The sequence below is a fragment of the Oryx dammah genome, unplaced genomic scaffold (genome assembly GCF_014754425.2).
Source record: "Oryx dammah isolate SB20612 unplaced genomic scaffold, SCBI_Odam_1.1 HiC_scaffold_29, whole genome shotgun sequence".
Lineage (NCBI taxonomy): Eukaryota > Metazoa > Chordata > Mammalia > Artiodactyla > Bovidae > Oryx > Oryx dammah.
In genome coordinates, this window is record NW_024070213.1 from 61,658,021 (window position 1) to 61,673,718 (window position 15,698).

Here is a 15,698-nt window from a genome sequence, read left to right on the forward strand (position 1 = left end):
GGACACTGGCGGTACTGAGTCCCGGCCCCCAAAGTGCCACCTCTCTTCCCCTGTGCCAGAATCTAGCCGTCTATCTTGAGAGCCCCCAATGGATGAATAGCCGGGAGATTAACAAACTGGAATAGGGGCCCATTTCCCAAAACACACTCACTTCCTCCCAGCTTCTTGAAGAAACTGGGGCATAAGGAGAAAGGCTGATGACATAAGGCCTTGGTCCTCCCATTTAAAGGCAGTGAGGAGTGTGATAAGGAAGGCTGGGGTTGGGACTCAGGTAGCTATATTGGCTATGTTTTGTTCTTAAAAGCCCATAAATCTTCAATGTCCCACCACCATTAACCAAGGCTGGCACCACTCCTAGGATACCCCAAATCTAGGCAGCTCTTGGAGTCCCCTGAAAGAGAACCAGTGTCTGGGACAGGCCCTTCCAAGTCTCATGCCCTTCTGCCATCCTTGATGGACTCTGCCCTGATGTAATATTGCATCACCACCACCCCCACCTCTCCAGGTTTCCCCAGACATCACAGTGACATGCCATCCCCCGCCCAGGCTCCAGCCCTCGTCCACGTTGTGCTCCGGTCCAACTGGACTCTGGGCAGCCAGCACAGGCAAGGTCAGGAGGTAACTTCTGTGCCCCATGACACTGCCACCTTGGCCTGGGCAAGAGGACTCCATTCCTACTGCCAGCCCCCCAGCCTCTCACCCTTGTCCCAGCCCCATTGCTAGAAATAAAAAAGAACCAAGTTCTCCTTCTAGCCCAGAAAAATAACCACTGAGACTCCCAGCTGCCTCATGGAAACTGCTGCAACAGTGGAGGCCAGGAGCTACACAGACTGGAGGTATGGGGGGAAGTGACCTTCCCACCTTGCTCACATGGAGCTCCCTCCCCCGAGCCCCAGACCTTGGGGATTGAGCCTGTGAAATCCTCCTCCTTCTTGCATCATACATGTCCACATCGCCGCCCACCCCCCCACCCCTACCTCAAGCTCCGTGACCAGGGCCAGATGGTGAAACCTGAGCTCCAGGGGGGAACCTCCACCCACGGCAGGGGCCTGATGGGCAGCACAGCTGGCCAATCCTGGGGCTCAGAGGGTAGGTCTGCCTGCTGACCACTAGGTGAGGGAGCCCTAGGCTGCTGGCTCCAGAGAGGCCCCGGTCAGTAGCCAGACATGAGCTGTGAGGGTCGAACTGGCAGACTGCACTGAACATCGCTACCCATTGGACCATCCACTGTCTGCCTTCCTGAGTTCCAGGCAACGGAAGACAGGTGGCTCTACCCTTGGCCAAGGGTAGGTGTGGCACTGGTGGCTGCAGCCGCCGTGTCCTCCTCATTGGCCTCCACGCAGCCAGACTCCACAGGAGGAGCAACGGCCCTCCGAGGCCCCCGACCTGACCCTGGGCTGTTCACCAGGGCCATGGGCCTCCACAAGGTCCAGTTCCAGCTGGTGCTGCTGTGGGCACTGGTGTGGGCACAGGTGGCAGGGTCTGCATGTCCGTCCTGTGGGGGCCCCGCACTGGCACCCCAAGCAGAGCGAGCTCTGGTCCTCAAGCTGGCCAAGCAGCAAATCCTCGAGGGACTACAGCTGACCAGTCGTCCCCGGATGACTCATCCTCCACCCCAGGCTGTGCTCACCAGAGCCCTCCGGAGACTGCAGCGGGGAAGAGTGGTTCCAGCGAATGGGGAGCAGGTCATCAGCTTTGCAGTCCTCACAGGTGGGTGAAGGAGAGACAGGCAGAGAGCTGACAGGGCAGGGAGGCAGAAGGGAAACTTGACAATGATAGCAGGAGCAGAGGGAGCCGGGTCTGGAAGGAAGAGGAGGAACTGGAGCCGGACTGGCCTCGCAGTCCCTGCTTCTTCCGAAGGTGGGAGCTGGTGAGAGCGGCGGGCAGGGCTCTTGGGAGTCTCAGGGGACAGCATCATCTCCGTTCACATTCTCCAATCCCTTCTCCATCTTTCTGGCAGACTCCTCCACCGCCACCTGCAGCTCCATGCTCACCTTCCACCTGTCCACTCCTCGGTCCCATCACCTGTATCATGCTCGCCTCTGGCTGCACATGCTCCCCACCCTTCCCGGCCCTCTTTCCTTGAGGATTTTCCGATGGGGGAGCAGGAGGAGAGGCCGAGGGTCCCGCGTCTTTCTGGCTGAGCACCAGTTGACAACCCCGGGCTGGCACGCCCTGACTCTGCCCTCTAGCGGCTTGAAGCGTGAGGAGTCTGGTGTCTTGAAACTCCGACTGGACTGCAGTTCCCTAGAAGGCAACCGCACTGTTGCCCCACAGCTCCTGGACTCAGCGGGAGAGCAGCGGCCCTTCCTGGAACTTAAGACCCGGCCCAAATGGCCTGGAGCAGGCCGGGCCAGGAGGAGGACCCCCAGCTGTGAGCCCGAGACCCCCTTATGCTGTAGGCGAGACCATTATGTAGACTTCCAGGAGCTGGGATGGCGGGATTGGATCCTGCAACCCGAGGGGTACCGGCTGAATTTCTGCAGTGGCCAGTGTCCCCCCCACCTGGCTGGCAGCCCCGGCATCGCCGCCTCCTTCCATTCCGCTGTCTTCAGCCTCCTCAAGGCCAACAACCCTTGGCCCTTGGGTACTTCCTGCTGTGTCCCTACTGCCCGAAGGCCTCTCTCTCTCCTCTACCTTGATCGTGATGGCAACGTGGTCAAGACAGATGTGCCGGATATGGTGGTAGAGGCCTGTGGCTGCAGCTAGCAAGAGGACCTGGGGGTCTGGAGTGAAGAGATCAACCTAGGGGTCCCCAGGCAGAGGGCCTCTGTGGCTGGAGGCATCAGGTTCCTGACCCACACCTCCATCCCATGGGTCATCTGGCAATATGACTGGATTGACCCCTCTGAGACCCAAATGGGCACTTTTTTGTCCAGTCTCTGGCCCATTTCAGGCTGGTTGATATGTGGGGGAGATGGGGAAAGTGTGTCCTGTAAAGGAGTCTATCCAGAAAGCGTGAGTTCCTACCCTAAACTGTCCAAGAAGATGGGAGGGAGTGTGGGAAGGAAAGGGCAGAGAAAAATCACTTAATCTCTCCAGAGAAGAGAAAGTCCTCAAGTAAGGGAAGGAAGGAGCAACCAAGAGCCCAGCAGCCTTGGGATGGGGGAGACAGTCTGGCCAAGGGTAGGGGCTGTAGAAGTGCTAGAAGGGAGGCTCAACAGGGACCTGGGCAAGGGGCTAAGGGGAGGTGTTTAGGAAAGCCCCAGAAATGGGAGTCCAGAGAGAGCAGTGCTAACCTGAAAAGTTTTCTGCTTTTTCTCTGGGACAGGACCCATTGGGGAGGCAAATGTTTATACTTTCCTAATAAAAATGAAGAAAAAAACATCAAGTGTGAATCATGAAGGGCTGGGATGATGGTCCAAAATAACAGTTCTCAGAGTGTGGCTTGGGAACTCCCAGGAGGTCCCTGAGACCCTTTCACATGGTCAAAACTATTTTCACAATAAAACTAAGATGGTACTTGCCTTTTCATTTTCAACATCTCAATAGTCTAGAGTGGAGTTTTCCAGAAGCCAAGGACATGTGATTATGTCATCTTTCTGACATCTTTGTTAATGGGATGTATGCTTGTGTATTCTTGGGTTACAACTTTTTTTTTTCAGTTTTAATGTCTAGCATGGTAAGTTGATATAAACACATAAACAAAATCTCAATAATTTTTAAGAGTGCAAAGGGATATTGAAAGCAAATTAAGAATCGCTGATCTAGAGTCTTGGATGGGGAGGAGAAAGCAGTGTACTCTGAAAGAACTCCACTGGAAGGAACATTGCATGGTCCCTCCTCCAATCATCATTGATCTTGCCTGACCCTCTGGGTTTAACTAGTGTCTGGGTCAAAGTCATGTGGGGGAGGGAGGTTAAAATAGGGCTCCTTATCTGTCCTCCCACAGTTACTACATATATTTGTCAGGCCTCAGACCTCTCCCTAGTTTCACCTTTCCCCTTGACCCTCAGACTGAAGAGTTAACTAATTGACCCTCCAAACCCAAGGAGGGGTGGTTCTTGGAAGCAGAACTAAGATGTGGGAGGTCTATCTGAGGGGTGATGGAAGAGGCTCCTTCCCCCAACCCGTGTCTTCTCCCCTTTTTCCTAAAGAAAAGTCAGAGAGACTAAAATAGCTGCCCCTTCCCCTGCATCCGGTAACCATGGCAACACAAATCCTAAAGAAAGGGCAATCCCCTATCAGACACCACCACTCTGAAGTAGGAGCCTCTGCCAGTGTACCCCTCTGTTTCTTTGGGCCTATATAACCCTTTCATGGGCTCCCAGCTGGGCTTTGGTGGGGGGATCTAAGCTTCCCCCATTCTCTTCTGCCTCCAATCAGACTCGGAGAAGGTGTCATGTACCAGAAGGACCAGCAGAGGGAGCAGGCAGCTTTACTGAGCAGCAAGAGTGCAGGCAGCGTAGAGGTGCAGAGGTGGCCCCAGCCTCCAGAACTTCGAGGTGAAGAAAAGCAGTTCTCTGGGAACAGAGCTTCCGTTTCAGAGTTCCTTAGTAATTTTGTGAACACAAACTCTGCCCTACACCCAGTGCCGCAGCCGCTACTCCTCCCTTTTATACTGCCTGGACCCCTTACCTTCCGCCTAGGGCTCCCAACCCAACTCTGTCCCAATCTCGTTTCCATCCGAACTCTGTCCCAACCCCTTCATGTTCGATCCAAAGGGTGAGGCCGGCAGAAAAACTACAGGATTGTGGAATGCTCAGTTAGCACCAACTAAAGTCGACGACCCCTACTTCCAATATTCTTTTTCCCGGGTGAGTTTTTTGGTCATTCTCTCCGCCCCCCAATCTATTTCTCAATTTGTTTTTTCTGGCTCTGATTCAGGACCTCTTGGTGGGCAGCCCATCCAGGAATCCAGGCCGGGATTTACTACCCACTACCAGCAGCGTGTTCAGCGGTGGGGCGGGGGGGGGGGGCGGGTAGGCAGTATAGGGTCCCTCAAGGGAGGGGGAGGATCCTGGGGGTCCTGGGGGTGCAATAAGCCCGGCACCCCCCTCTCTTGCTTCCAGCTACCCCGCCTCATCCTCCGGAACGGCAAGAGGGAGGGACATACGAGGGAGGTGAGGGGCGAACGGGAAGAGCGGCGGCGCGCCAGCGGCTAGAGCGAGAAAAAGTTTTTGCAAAAGGGAAAAAAAAAGTTTGCGCTTCTCACGGGTGGTCCCGGCTCGCGGCCCGGCGGGCTGGGCCGGCGGGAGGGCTGGGGGCCAGGTTGGGGGGGTGGGGGTGGCCCTGAGGCTGCGCTGCTGTTGCCCTGTCCGCCCCCCCTCCCCACCGCACACCCCCCAGCCCAGACTCCAGCTCTGGACCGTGCATCCCGAGCCCTGCGCCCAGACGGAGGTGAGAAGGGGGGCAGGCGGGGGACCACCTGGGAGCCGTGGGGGAAGGGACCTGAGGGGATGCTCTACTTGCGAGGGACTCTGCCCTGCCGAGGGGGAGACCAGAGGCAAAACAGAGGTGGGAGAGTCTGGGATAAGATACTAGAAAGTGTGGAGACTTTTTTCAAATGTATCTCCCTTTCTCTTATCTTTTTTCCTTCTGACAGTCTGTGTGTCTCTGTCTCAGACAACCGTGGATCTCTTTGTCTGTCTCCGCCTCTCCCATGTATTAGAAACATCTCATTTTAATGAGGTTGGGATGAAGAAGTTGGGAGGACGGTTAGCTGGAGGTCTGCGTGGTAGAGAGCGAACCCCAGGTGTGACTAGGAGCACTGGGCAGGAAGACATCAGTGTTTCAGAACAGCTCTGGAGAGAGTCCTAGATGGGGTGTGTGAGGCGACAAGACCACTGGGGGGCGGCTGGGCTTGAACCTCTGACCTGTCTTGTGACAGATGTGTTTGCTGGTGCATGTGTTTTGAGGGAAAGGAATTGTCTTCTGGGGTCGGAAGGGGACTGGGGCAGTCAGTCTCTAGTTTAGGCCCGAGAAAGATTCTCCAAGGAACGTGGACTCCTGGGTCCCAAGGGCTGCAGGCAGGGTGCTAAGGAGGAACTGAGGAGACCTTGTCCTGACCCTCTGACCTCAGGACCACCAGGGCAGCTGAGGGCAACCACCAGGAGACCCCTACTGGGACGGGGCGGGACCACTGGCCGCTGCCTGACTGTGCATCCCCGTTGGCCCCCCTTCCCAAACGGGAGCTGGGGACTGAGGCCCCTCCTCTGGCTCAGACCACCCTGGCTGCCCTTGCTCCCCGCTCTGAAGTCTCTTTCAGGCCCCGTGACCCCGAAACAATCCGCCCTGGGCACCTAGCTTTGGGGACAGGATTAGGGAAAGGGAATCCCGTAGACTGGGGACTCAAGGTTTCAGAGCGCTGGAGAACTGGGGTCTTCATAGGATAGGCCCTTATGGTCCAGTAGAGGGAGAAGGCAGGACAATTTCCCAGAGAGAACTTGTAAGGGCCAGCACAAGGTTGGTTTTTTTCTTGGAGGCGGGGTCGAGATACCCTCCCCCCCATTATCTCCCAGGCATCCCCTACCAGGGAGTATAGACCCCGCCCTTGACGTCACTAGGGGGTTCCCGGGGGTCTGGAGGGGTTAACCCTTAGGAAGCCAGCGGGGATACCCGGGAACCTAAGGTGTCCTGGCCCCTCCCCTCCCCAGACACACCTTATTTTATTTACCCTAGTCACTTTCTCTCCGTATAGTTTCTGGATTCTTCTTTTCCACCCACCAAGGGGACTCCCATTCTCTAACAGTGTCCCCCCCCCTCCTCCGCCACGGGCGCCAATGCCAACTCTCTGGATACACTGAGGGGAGGAGGGAAGAATGTGTCCCGCCTCTCGATCCAAACCCCCCCTCCACTCCGCCGCGGCTCGTTCGACTAGGCTCCCGGGGCGGGCGGGGGAAGCGGAGCCGTCTGCAGCCAGAGCCTGCGGCGGCGACTTGGGTGGGCCGAGGAGGCACGGGGGCGGGGAAGGCGGGACCGGGAGAAGGGGGCGGGGCCGACTCCTGGGAGTTGGGGAGCGGGGGTGCAAGGGGGGACTCTGGAAAACTGGGAGACACAGATGATTCAGGGCTCCAGCCGAAAACCTTCATTTTCTGTAGCTGGAAAAGTTAGCTAAATATTCCTTTCACCAGTGTGAAGGGGAGACGTGGGTGGGCTGTGGCACGCGTGGGTGAGGAGGGATATCGCCCCATTTCCATCTCGGTTCCCTTGTGGCTGGATATTGGGGCTGAAAGATGACTGGGTAGGCATGTTTGGGGGAGTCTCTTTAGATTTGGGGGGTCGTTTGCTAGCCCCCGCCTCCTTGGATGAGTCATAGAGGAAGGAGGCGGGAGAAGTGTCCCCCCATCCAGCTGCCAGCCAGCTGTGCCCACCCCACCCCCTCCACCCCCCGCCACCAACGTAATGCCAAGGTCGAGTTGGGAGGTCTTGGTTGCAGGACCCGGATCTCCGCTAGTAAAGGAAGAGTTAGGAAGGGTACAGCTCAGGCTGCGGGGATCGGCTGGGTCCTGGGGTCCGGGTTCCGCTCCCCATTTTACCCCGCCCTCACCCTAAATCCCAGCATCCCGGGATCACCCACCGCGCCGGCCGGCCCGCTCCCGGTCGTTCTCCACCCTACCCCGCCCCACCCCACCCTCATTCCCGGGAGACCGGAAAACCCGGGGTGGAGCAAAATCTGGAGCCTGAGGAGAAAAGTGGACAGCGGCACCCTCTTCTCCCTCACTACCTCTCTCCTCTCTAACGGATGATGACTTGTGTGTGAGTGCGCCCACGAATGTGTGTGTTTATTCTCCCAAAGCTTTTCCTCACAGTTCCTTTCCTGTTGCTCCAAAACAAACCAAAAGAGTTAGGTCAGCGCCCAGATTGAAACCGCCCCTGAGTAACACCAGCTTCCATCCTTTGCACCAGCAGACCTGGGAGGCTCTCCTCAGAAACTTGTTCCCCTTCCACACAGAGTTTTCTGCCTTACAGAGCAAAGGGCAGATCATCTAGGCTCCCTCCGGGCCCCGTGAGCCAGTCTGGGCTGTGGCGAGGGCTCCCTCTGCTGGACACTGGAGAGGTTGTAGACCGGCTGTCCACGAGCAACAGATGAAGGAAAGGGAGAGGGGCTCAGGCTGATCAGCCAGCCCAGAGCTTGAGGTCAGTCACTCCTCCTCCTGAGTTCCCCCATCCCATCCCTGAAGGCTGGCGCCATGGTCAGAAGAAACAGGACCCATGGTATAAAAAGCACTTGAAGCTCCTAGTCACAATTTTAGTCCACAACACTCCCCCAACACACACACACTCACACACACACTCCATCCAGGCAGAGCTCCTCCCTAGTTCCTAAAAAGATCTCCAAGACTGCCTCTGTCTCTATGGGACTTCTCTCCGTAACCTCCCCTAGCTGAGTGATGCTCGTTTCAACTTGATTTTCCATGGCAGATGTCTTGGAGGTAATCTGCCCAGGGTTCTGGGCCTGAGTGACTTATCTGACCTTCCATATTTCCTCCTGCCTTTGTAACTTGCAGGTCTCCCTTCCCCTCCTGCAGTGACCCCCACACTCTCCTCTGAGACACCATGTTCAACTCGATGACCCCACCACCAGTCAGTAGCTATGGCGAGCCCTGTTGTCTCCGGCCCCTCCCCAGTCAGGGGGCCCCCAGTATGGGGACAGAAGGTCAGTACATACACCAGTCCCTGGACTTTGACTACTGGCAGATCTCTCACCCAGCCCCAGGGGTCCCTCTTCTATCCCATTCCAGTTTCCCATATACAAAAAGATTTGAGGTCCCATGCCATATGGGACTGGGCCTTACTTGGGGTTTTAAGATGGACTGTATGTGCCCTTCATTCCCATGCCCCATTCCAGCTCTATCTCTTTCCTAGGCCTGCCAGGCCTGCCCTTCTGCCATCAGGCCACCCTCATGCCCGGCCCCCACAGTTATGGGCCAGCCAGAGAAGCCAACAGCTGCGCAGAGGGTGAGGCCTCGGGCAACCTGTCTTTCCTTTCTGCCCCTTTGGGATTTGTCCTGAGGGAGAGTGTTGGAGGGCAGGGGATCTACCTTGGAAAAGGAAATGCCTAGAGATGGGATTAAGGAGTCAGAGCATGATCAGAAGGTCACAGATGAGGTCAACAGGGCAGAGTCTAGTGTTGTTTCTTTTTGCTGAGAGTCAGTCCTCATGGGTTGGATGCATGAGGGGCCTACTCCTTTACCCTATCTACCTCCCCTGTTTCCTGCCCCAGCGCCACTGTTTCCTCCTCCCCGGAGTGCAGTCAAATTGACCAAGAAGCGGGCACTCTCCATCTCACCTCTGTCAGACGCCAGCCTGGACCTGCAGACAGTTATCCGCACCTCACCCAGCTCCCTCGTGGCCTTCATCAACTCACGCTGTGCATCTCCGGGGGGTTCCTATGGTCACCTCTCCATCGGCACCATGAGGTGCAGACAGCCTCTAGCTAAGAGGCCCCTAAGACCCTGCCAAACCCCATTAGAAGCCTCAAAGCCTTCCAAACCACCTGATCCTCTTTGAATCCTTATCGTTTCAAAGGTGTGGAAGTCCTCTTCAATACTTTCCCTGGGCTGTCTCCACTGTTTCTCATAGTGTCTTCCAGAAACCTTCCAAAGAGCCCAGGAACTCCTGAGGCTTTCTGAGACGACAGTCCTAAATAATTGCCTCTCCTCCTCCTCCACAGCCCATCTCTAGGATTCTCACCCCAGATGAACCACCAGAAAGGGACCTCGCCTTCTTTTGGGGTCCAGCCCTGTGGTCCCCATGACCCCACGCAGGGTGGGATGATGCCGCATCCTCAGTCCCAGGGACCCCTCCCAACTTGCCAGGTGAGAATCACCTGATTTCCCTCAGTTCAGGGTGGATGGGTGGTGGGCTTTTTCTTTTAGAGGAAAGGCGAAAGAAGAATAGAGGATTTCAAAGTTTTCAGTGCCAGAAAAATAAAGGAGTATGGGTGCCGGGGGTTGACTCCCTGAGGTTCAGTCAGTCTCTTCCAAGTGAGATCCCCTTTCGCTCACCCCATTTACCAGTGCAGGCTAAGGAGGAAGTCAGACTCAGGGGTTGCAGCTGCTAGGGTGGGACACTCAGGGCTGGAAGACTTGGCTGGGGTCCCTTTTCCTCCTCCCACTTCTGTCTTTGTCATCCTCACCTTCCTTTGGGAAAGCTGAAGTCTGAGCTGGGTGTGCTGGTTAACAAGTGCCCGGAGGAGCCCTTGGAAGGTGATATGTCCAGTCCCAACTCCACAAACACACAGGTAATGGGGAGCAGGGAGCTTTACCTCTGGAACCTGAACGAAACAAAAGCTGTCACCAGGTGACGCTAGGGTTTTCTCTCCTACCCTAGGATCCACTGCTGGGGATGCTAGATGGGCGGGAGGACCTAGAGAGAGAAGAGAAGCCTGAGCCTGACTCTGTGTATGAGACTGACTGTCGCTGGGATGGCTGCAGTCAGGAATTCGACTCCCAGGAGCAGCTGGTGCATGTGAGCCCTGAGGGGTAACAGGAATGCTGGCTGGAGCCTGTAGGACATTCTGGGTGGGACATGGTGGAGTCAGGCTAAGGGCAGGGGGTCAAAGATGGAATACCCAGTGGGTAGGCAGAAACTCAGAGGAGCTGTAGCTTTGTTTAGAAATGGGGAGGAACGGAGATGTGGGCTCTGGTCTTCTTCCTGCCTTTTCTTTCCCCATGATAGGAAGTCATGGAGGGATATGGTGGGGTGGGGAGGTCAAGAGAAGGTCTGTTCTGGATCTCAGGGGCATAGGGAACCTCGGAGAGCCTCTGCATCTTCTCCCTCAGCACATCAACAGTGAGCACATCCATGGAGAGCGGAAGGAGTTCGTGTGCCATTGGGGCGGCTGCTCCAGGGAGCTGAGGCCCTTCAAAGCCCAGTACATGCTGGTGGTGCACATGCGCAGACACACGGGCGAGAAGCCACATAAGTGCACGGTGAGGCACCCCCTCCCCAAGCTCAGGGTCCCTTCCTAACTCAAGGCTCCCCACAAAGGCAGGGGCCAATCTGACTTTTGCCATCACAGGTCCCTTCCTCCACAAACAAACATTTAAAAATTGTGTTGTATAGACTGCATTGGTATAAAGATGAACATATTGATGTTACATGTTAGAACACTTTCTTAGACCTAAAAGCTAATTTTTTTCCCCCTTGTTTTTTAAAAGAAAACATTTTTGTGGGCACCAGACAGTACAGTGGACCTAGGCACTGTGCTCACAACTTGGGTTAATGGAGAAGCCCTGGACTGAGGACACACACCAGGATGACCCCATCTTAACACAGTCTGGGCTCCCCAGGCAGGGAGATGTGCTCTGACTTGATCCAGAGTGCTCGCTGCCTCATCTCCACATCCCTGCAGGCAGAGTGCCTCCAGCTACTTCTGTCCCCTCCGCTCTTGCCTACCCTTGTCCCTGAATTTTGGGAATTCTATAGTCCCAGCACTCTCCCATCTCCCCCCTCCTCCCCTGCACTGCATAGCATGTGGGATCTCAGTTCCCCAACCAGGGATTGAACTCAAGTCCCCTGCATCAGAAGCACAGGGTCTTAGTCACTGGACCACCAGGGAAGTCCCACGCTTGAGTTATATTCTCTGATGTATGTCCCTTTTGAGATTCAGGGTTCCGCTAATCTCCATGTCCTTCTGTCTGAGAGCCATCCTTTGACCCCATATCCCCTAGTTTGAGGGGTGCCGGAAGTCATACTCACGCCTGGAAAATCTGAAGACGCACCTGCGGTCACATACTGGTGAGAAGCCATACATGTGTGAGCACGAGGGCTGCAGTAAAGCCTTCAGCAATGCCAGTGACCGAGCCAAGCACCAGAATCGGACCCACTCCAATGAGGTGAATGCCCCACTCAGGAGACCCTCCTCCCCACTTACAGACGCCACCTACTGGGAGCTTCCCCCGTAAGAAACCCCTTAGCTCAGCACCCACTTCACAGAGGTGAGTTCCCCTCCACCTGTATCACTCACCTGGAGAAAGTCTTTCTGAAACCAAGAATTTCCACTTACTATCCCTCCCCCACCTCTAACCAGTCAAAGGGCGAAGCTAAAATAGACCCCTTCTAACTAGGGTACCTTCAACCCCTGAATTTATGAGGCCTTACAGCCCTGGGTTCATCCCCTCCCCTTTCCCAGGCCTATCAGTTTTCCTAATCTTCTCCTTGATCCTTTCATCCTTTACTCCAAGGGCCCTTCTCTCCTTCCTTCCTTGGGTGCTATGCGTTCCTCCCTGAGTCCCCTTGTCTTCACCTAATGCCACCACTTTTTCCCATTTCCTGGCACTGTCCCGATTTGATTCTTTTGCCTGCTGTCTTCACTCTCCACTCAACAGAAGCCCTACGTGTGTAAGCTCCCTGGCTGCACCAAACGCTACACAGATCCCAGCTCGCTCAGGAAACATGTCAAGACAGTACACGGTCCTGATGCCCACGTGACCAAGCGGCACCGAGGAGACGGCCCCCTGCCCCGGGCACCGGCTCTTTCCTCAGTGGAGCCCAAGAGGGAGCGGGATGGAGGCCCCATTAGGGAGGAGAACAGACTGACTGTGCCGGAGGGTGCCATGGTGAGGCAATGCCCTGCCTCCATACCTCTGCCTGCCCTGCCGACATCTTTCTAGCCCCTTCCAACTGGTCCATTTCCTTCTATGCTCATCTCTCTTCTGTGGCTGGTCCCCAGTCCCTTATCCGAGTGTTGCTCCTTAGGCTACCTCAAATCTAGAGATTTTACTGTAATTCATTAGTGCCTGGGTCCAACAAGCTCATATAGAAATTAGTGTATTATTTTAGGCCTTCTACCAGTATAATTTCAGGTACGCCTCAAAACAACTTCATGAGAAGGGAACTTACTCTTGTCATTTTCAGATGAAGAAACTTAGAGAAACTGTCCAAGGTTATAGAGCACAAATTGGAGCTGAGGTAGTCTAGGTTCTTTTCTAGGAACTTTCCCCTAGTTCACCCGTGTCTTTCACTTGATCAGCCCTCTCTACACCTGTAAGCAGTCACTGGGACACAGGCTCTAGTCACTCACCAAGTTCAAGGAGCTGTGGGGAAGGAGGATGGGCGCCACCTTCAGCCCTCCTCTTCCCCACAGAAGCCACAGCCGAGCCCTGGGGCCCAGTCGTCTTGCAGCAGTGACCACTCCCCAGCAGGCAGCGCGGCCAATACAGACAGTGGTGTGGAAATGACTGGAAATGCAGGGGGCAGCACGGAGGACCTGTCCAGCTTGGACGAGGGGCCTTGTCTTGCGGGAACTGGGCTGTCTACTCTTCGCCGCCTTGAGAACCTCAGGCTGGACCAGCTACATCAGTTCCGGCCAATGGGGCCCCGGGGCCTCAAACTGCCCAGTTTGACCCACACGGGTGAGTGATGGGTGTGGGGCGTGGTTGCAGGGCTGAGATCTGGCCCTTCTCTGAGACTGGAAGACTTCACCTTTCAGGGCTGCTGTACAATTATAAAAAGGTCCCCTTTCCTCAAGATACTTTTCTTCCATCTCTCAGACCCTGAGTCTCTGATGACCCAGAAGCAGAAAGGGAATGGGAGAAGGAGGGGAGAGAACTGAGTGGCTAGAGTTAAGGAGCCTTCCCTGGAATTCTAGGACAAGGCTTCCCCTCGGGGGAGGCAGGGTGAAATTCAGAGGGCTCCCTGGCCAGCCTGTCTTTTCTTGCAGGCACTCCTGGCTCTCGCCGTCTGGGCCCCCCAGTATCTCTTGACCGCCGCAGCAGCAGCTCCAGCAGTGTCAGCTCAGCCTATACTGTCAGCCGCCGCTCTTCCCTTGCCTCCCCTTTCCCCCCTGGTTCCCCACCAGAGAATGGGGCATCCTCCCTGCCTGGCCTCACGCCTGCCCAGCACTACCTGCTCCGGGCCAGATATGCTTCAGCCAGGGGAGGTGGTACCCCTCCCACTGCAGCACCCAGCCTGGATCGGACGGGGGCTCTTCCTGCACCTCCCTGGAGAAGCCGAGCTGAGTATCCAGGATACAACCCCAATGTAGGGGTCACCCGGAGGGCCAGTGACCCAGCCCGGTCTGTTGACCGCCCTGCCCCAGCCAGAGTCCAGCGGTTCAAGAGTTTGGGCTGTGTCCACAGCCCCCCTACAGTGGTGGGAGGAGGACAGAACTTCGATCCCCAACTCCCAACCTCTGTCTACTCACCACAGCCCCCCAGCATCACTGAGAATGTCTCCATGGATACCAGAGGGCTACGGGAGGAGCCAGAGGTTGGGACCTCCATGATGGGCAGTGGTCTGAACCCCTATATGGACTTCCCACCTGCCGATCCTCTGGGATATGGAGGGCCTGAGGCGGCAGCAGCTGAGCCTTATGGAGCTAGAGGGCCCGGCTCCCTGCCTCTTGGGCCTGGCCCACCCACCAACTATGGCCCCAGCCCCTGTACCCCGCAGGTTCCCTATTCTGAACCAACCCCAGAAACATGGAGTGAGTTCCCGTCCCACTCTGGGCTCTACTCAGGCCCCAAGGCTCCAGCTGGAGCCTACAGCCAGTGTCCTCGTCTTGAACATTATGGACAAGTGCAAGTGAAGCCAGAACAGGGGTGCCCCGTGGGTTCTGACACCACAGGACTGGCACCCTGCCTCAATGCCCACCCCAATGAAGGGCCTCCACGCTCACAGCCTCTGTTCTCCCACTACCCACAGCCTCCCCCTCCCCAGTACCCCCAGTCAGGTTCCTATACCCAGCCACCTCCTGATTATCTGCCTTCAGAAGCCAGGCCCGGCCTGGATTTCGAGTCCCCCACTCATTCTACAGGACACCTCAAGGCGCAGCTTGTGTGTAATTATGTTCAGTCTCAACAGGAGCTGCTATGGGAGGGTGGGGGCAGGGGAGACCCCCCAGTCCAAGAACCTCTCTATCAGAGTCCCAAGTTTCTGGGGGGTTCCCAGGTCAGCTCAAGCCCTGCCAAGGCCCCAGTGGCCACATATGGACCTGGCTTTGCACCTAATATGCCCAATCACAAGCCAGGCTCCTATCCTACCCCTTCATGCCATGAAAATTTTGCAGTAGGGGCCAACAAAGCTTCCCATAGGGCAGCAGCACCACCCCGACTTCTACCCCCACTACCAGCTTGCTATGGGCCCCTCAAGGCAGGGGGCACCAACCCCAGCTGTGGCCATCCTGAGGTGGGCAGGCTGGGAGGGGGCCCTGCCTTGTACCCTCCTCCTGAAGGGCAGGTATGTAACCCTCTGGACTCTCTTGATCTTGACAACACGCAGCTGGACTTTGTGGCTATTCTGGATGAGGCCCAGGGGCTGAGTCCTCCCGCTTCTCATGATCAGAGGGACAGCTCTGAACACACCCCACCTCCCTCTGGGCCCCCCAACATGGCTGTGGGCAACATGAGTGTGTTACTGGGATCCCTGCCTGGGGAGACACAGTTCCTCAATTCTAGTGCTTAAGGAGTGTGGGACCACAGATCCACATTTCCTGAGGGGTTTCCATCCCCACCAGGAAGTCCGGAGGAGGAGCCATAGGCCCCTGGGATGCCCCAGGGATGGGGGGGTGGGCTGGGGCTGTACACAGTCTAAATATATTTGGGGAGGAATTTGATAATGACACTGTTTCCTGATAATAAAGGAACTGCATCAGAAAGAGCCCTGCTTTATACTGTGACTATCTTGGGGGAGGGGTGATGGCCAGAAGCTAGAGAAGCAGGGGCTAATCCAGCCACCCTCCTCTTTAGAGAAGTTTCCTCATCCTAACCCAGGCCCTCAGCTCAGACTCACAAAGGTGGAGACGGCCATCT

At 56.1% G+C, this 15,698-nt stretch overlaps 2 protein-coding genes across 2 annotated transcripts; both read left to right on the forward strand.

Moving 5' to 3' along the window:
* Window positions 1–1,085: 1,085 nt before the first annotated feature.
* Window positions 1,086–3,467, forward strand: INHBE (inhibin subunit beta E). The gene is made up of 2 exons (XM_040233050.1): window positions 1,086–1,710; window positions 1,961–3,467. The coding sequence occupies exons 1-2, from the start codon at window positions 1,413–1,415 to the stop codon at window positions 2,707–2,709; spliced, it is 1,047 nt and encodes a 348-aa protein (XP_040088984.1). The 5' UTR covers window positions 1,086–1,412; the 3' UTR covers window positions 2,710–3,467.
* A 3,914-nt stretch (window positions 3,468–7,381) lies between these two features.
* GLI1 (GLI family zinc finger 1) lies at window positions 7,382–15,533 on the forward strand. The gene is made up of 12 exons (XM_040233051.1): window positions 7,382–8,079; window positions 8,451–8,599; window positions 8,809–8,901; window positions 9,167–9,362; window positions 9,617–9,761; window positions 10,097–10,186; window positions 10,276–10,413; window positions 10,728–10,877; window positions 11,619–11,783; window positions 12,276–12,506; window positions 13,034–13,301; window positions 13,610–15,533. The coding sequence occupies exons 2-12, from the start codon at window positions 8,500–8,502 to the stop codon at window positions 15,349–15,351; spliced, it is 3,318 nt and encodes a 1,105-aa protein (XP_040088985.1). The 5' UTR covers window positions 7,382–8,079; window positions 8,451–8,499; the 3' UTR covers window positions 15,352–15,533.
* Window positions 15,534–15,698: the final 165 nt, after the last annotated feature.

Excerpts from the sequence above, each read along its gene's own strand:
- INHBE (XM_040233050.1), top strand. The coding sequence starts at position 1,413 with ATGGGCCTCCACAAGGTCCAGTTCCAGCTGGTGCTGCTGTGGGCACTG. Across the intron at positions 1,711-1,960 it reads CAGCTTTGCAGTCCTCACAG|ACTCCTCCACCGCCACCTGC; the intron begins GTGGGTGAAGGA and ends TCTTTCTGGCAG.
- GLI1 (XM_040233051.1), top strand. The coding sequence starts at position 8,500 with ATGTTCAACTCGATGACCCCACCACCAGTCAGTAGCTATGGCGAGCCC. Across the intron at positions 8,600-8,808 it reads CCCCAGTATGGGGACAGAAG|GCCTGCCAGGCCTGCCCTTC; the intron begins GTCAGTACATAC and ends TCTCTTTCCTAG. Across the intron at positions 10,187-10,275 it reads CCAACTCCACAAACACACAG|GATCCACTGCTGGGGATGCT; the intron begins GTAATGGGGAGC and ends CTCCTACCCTAG.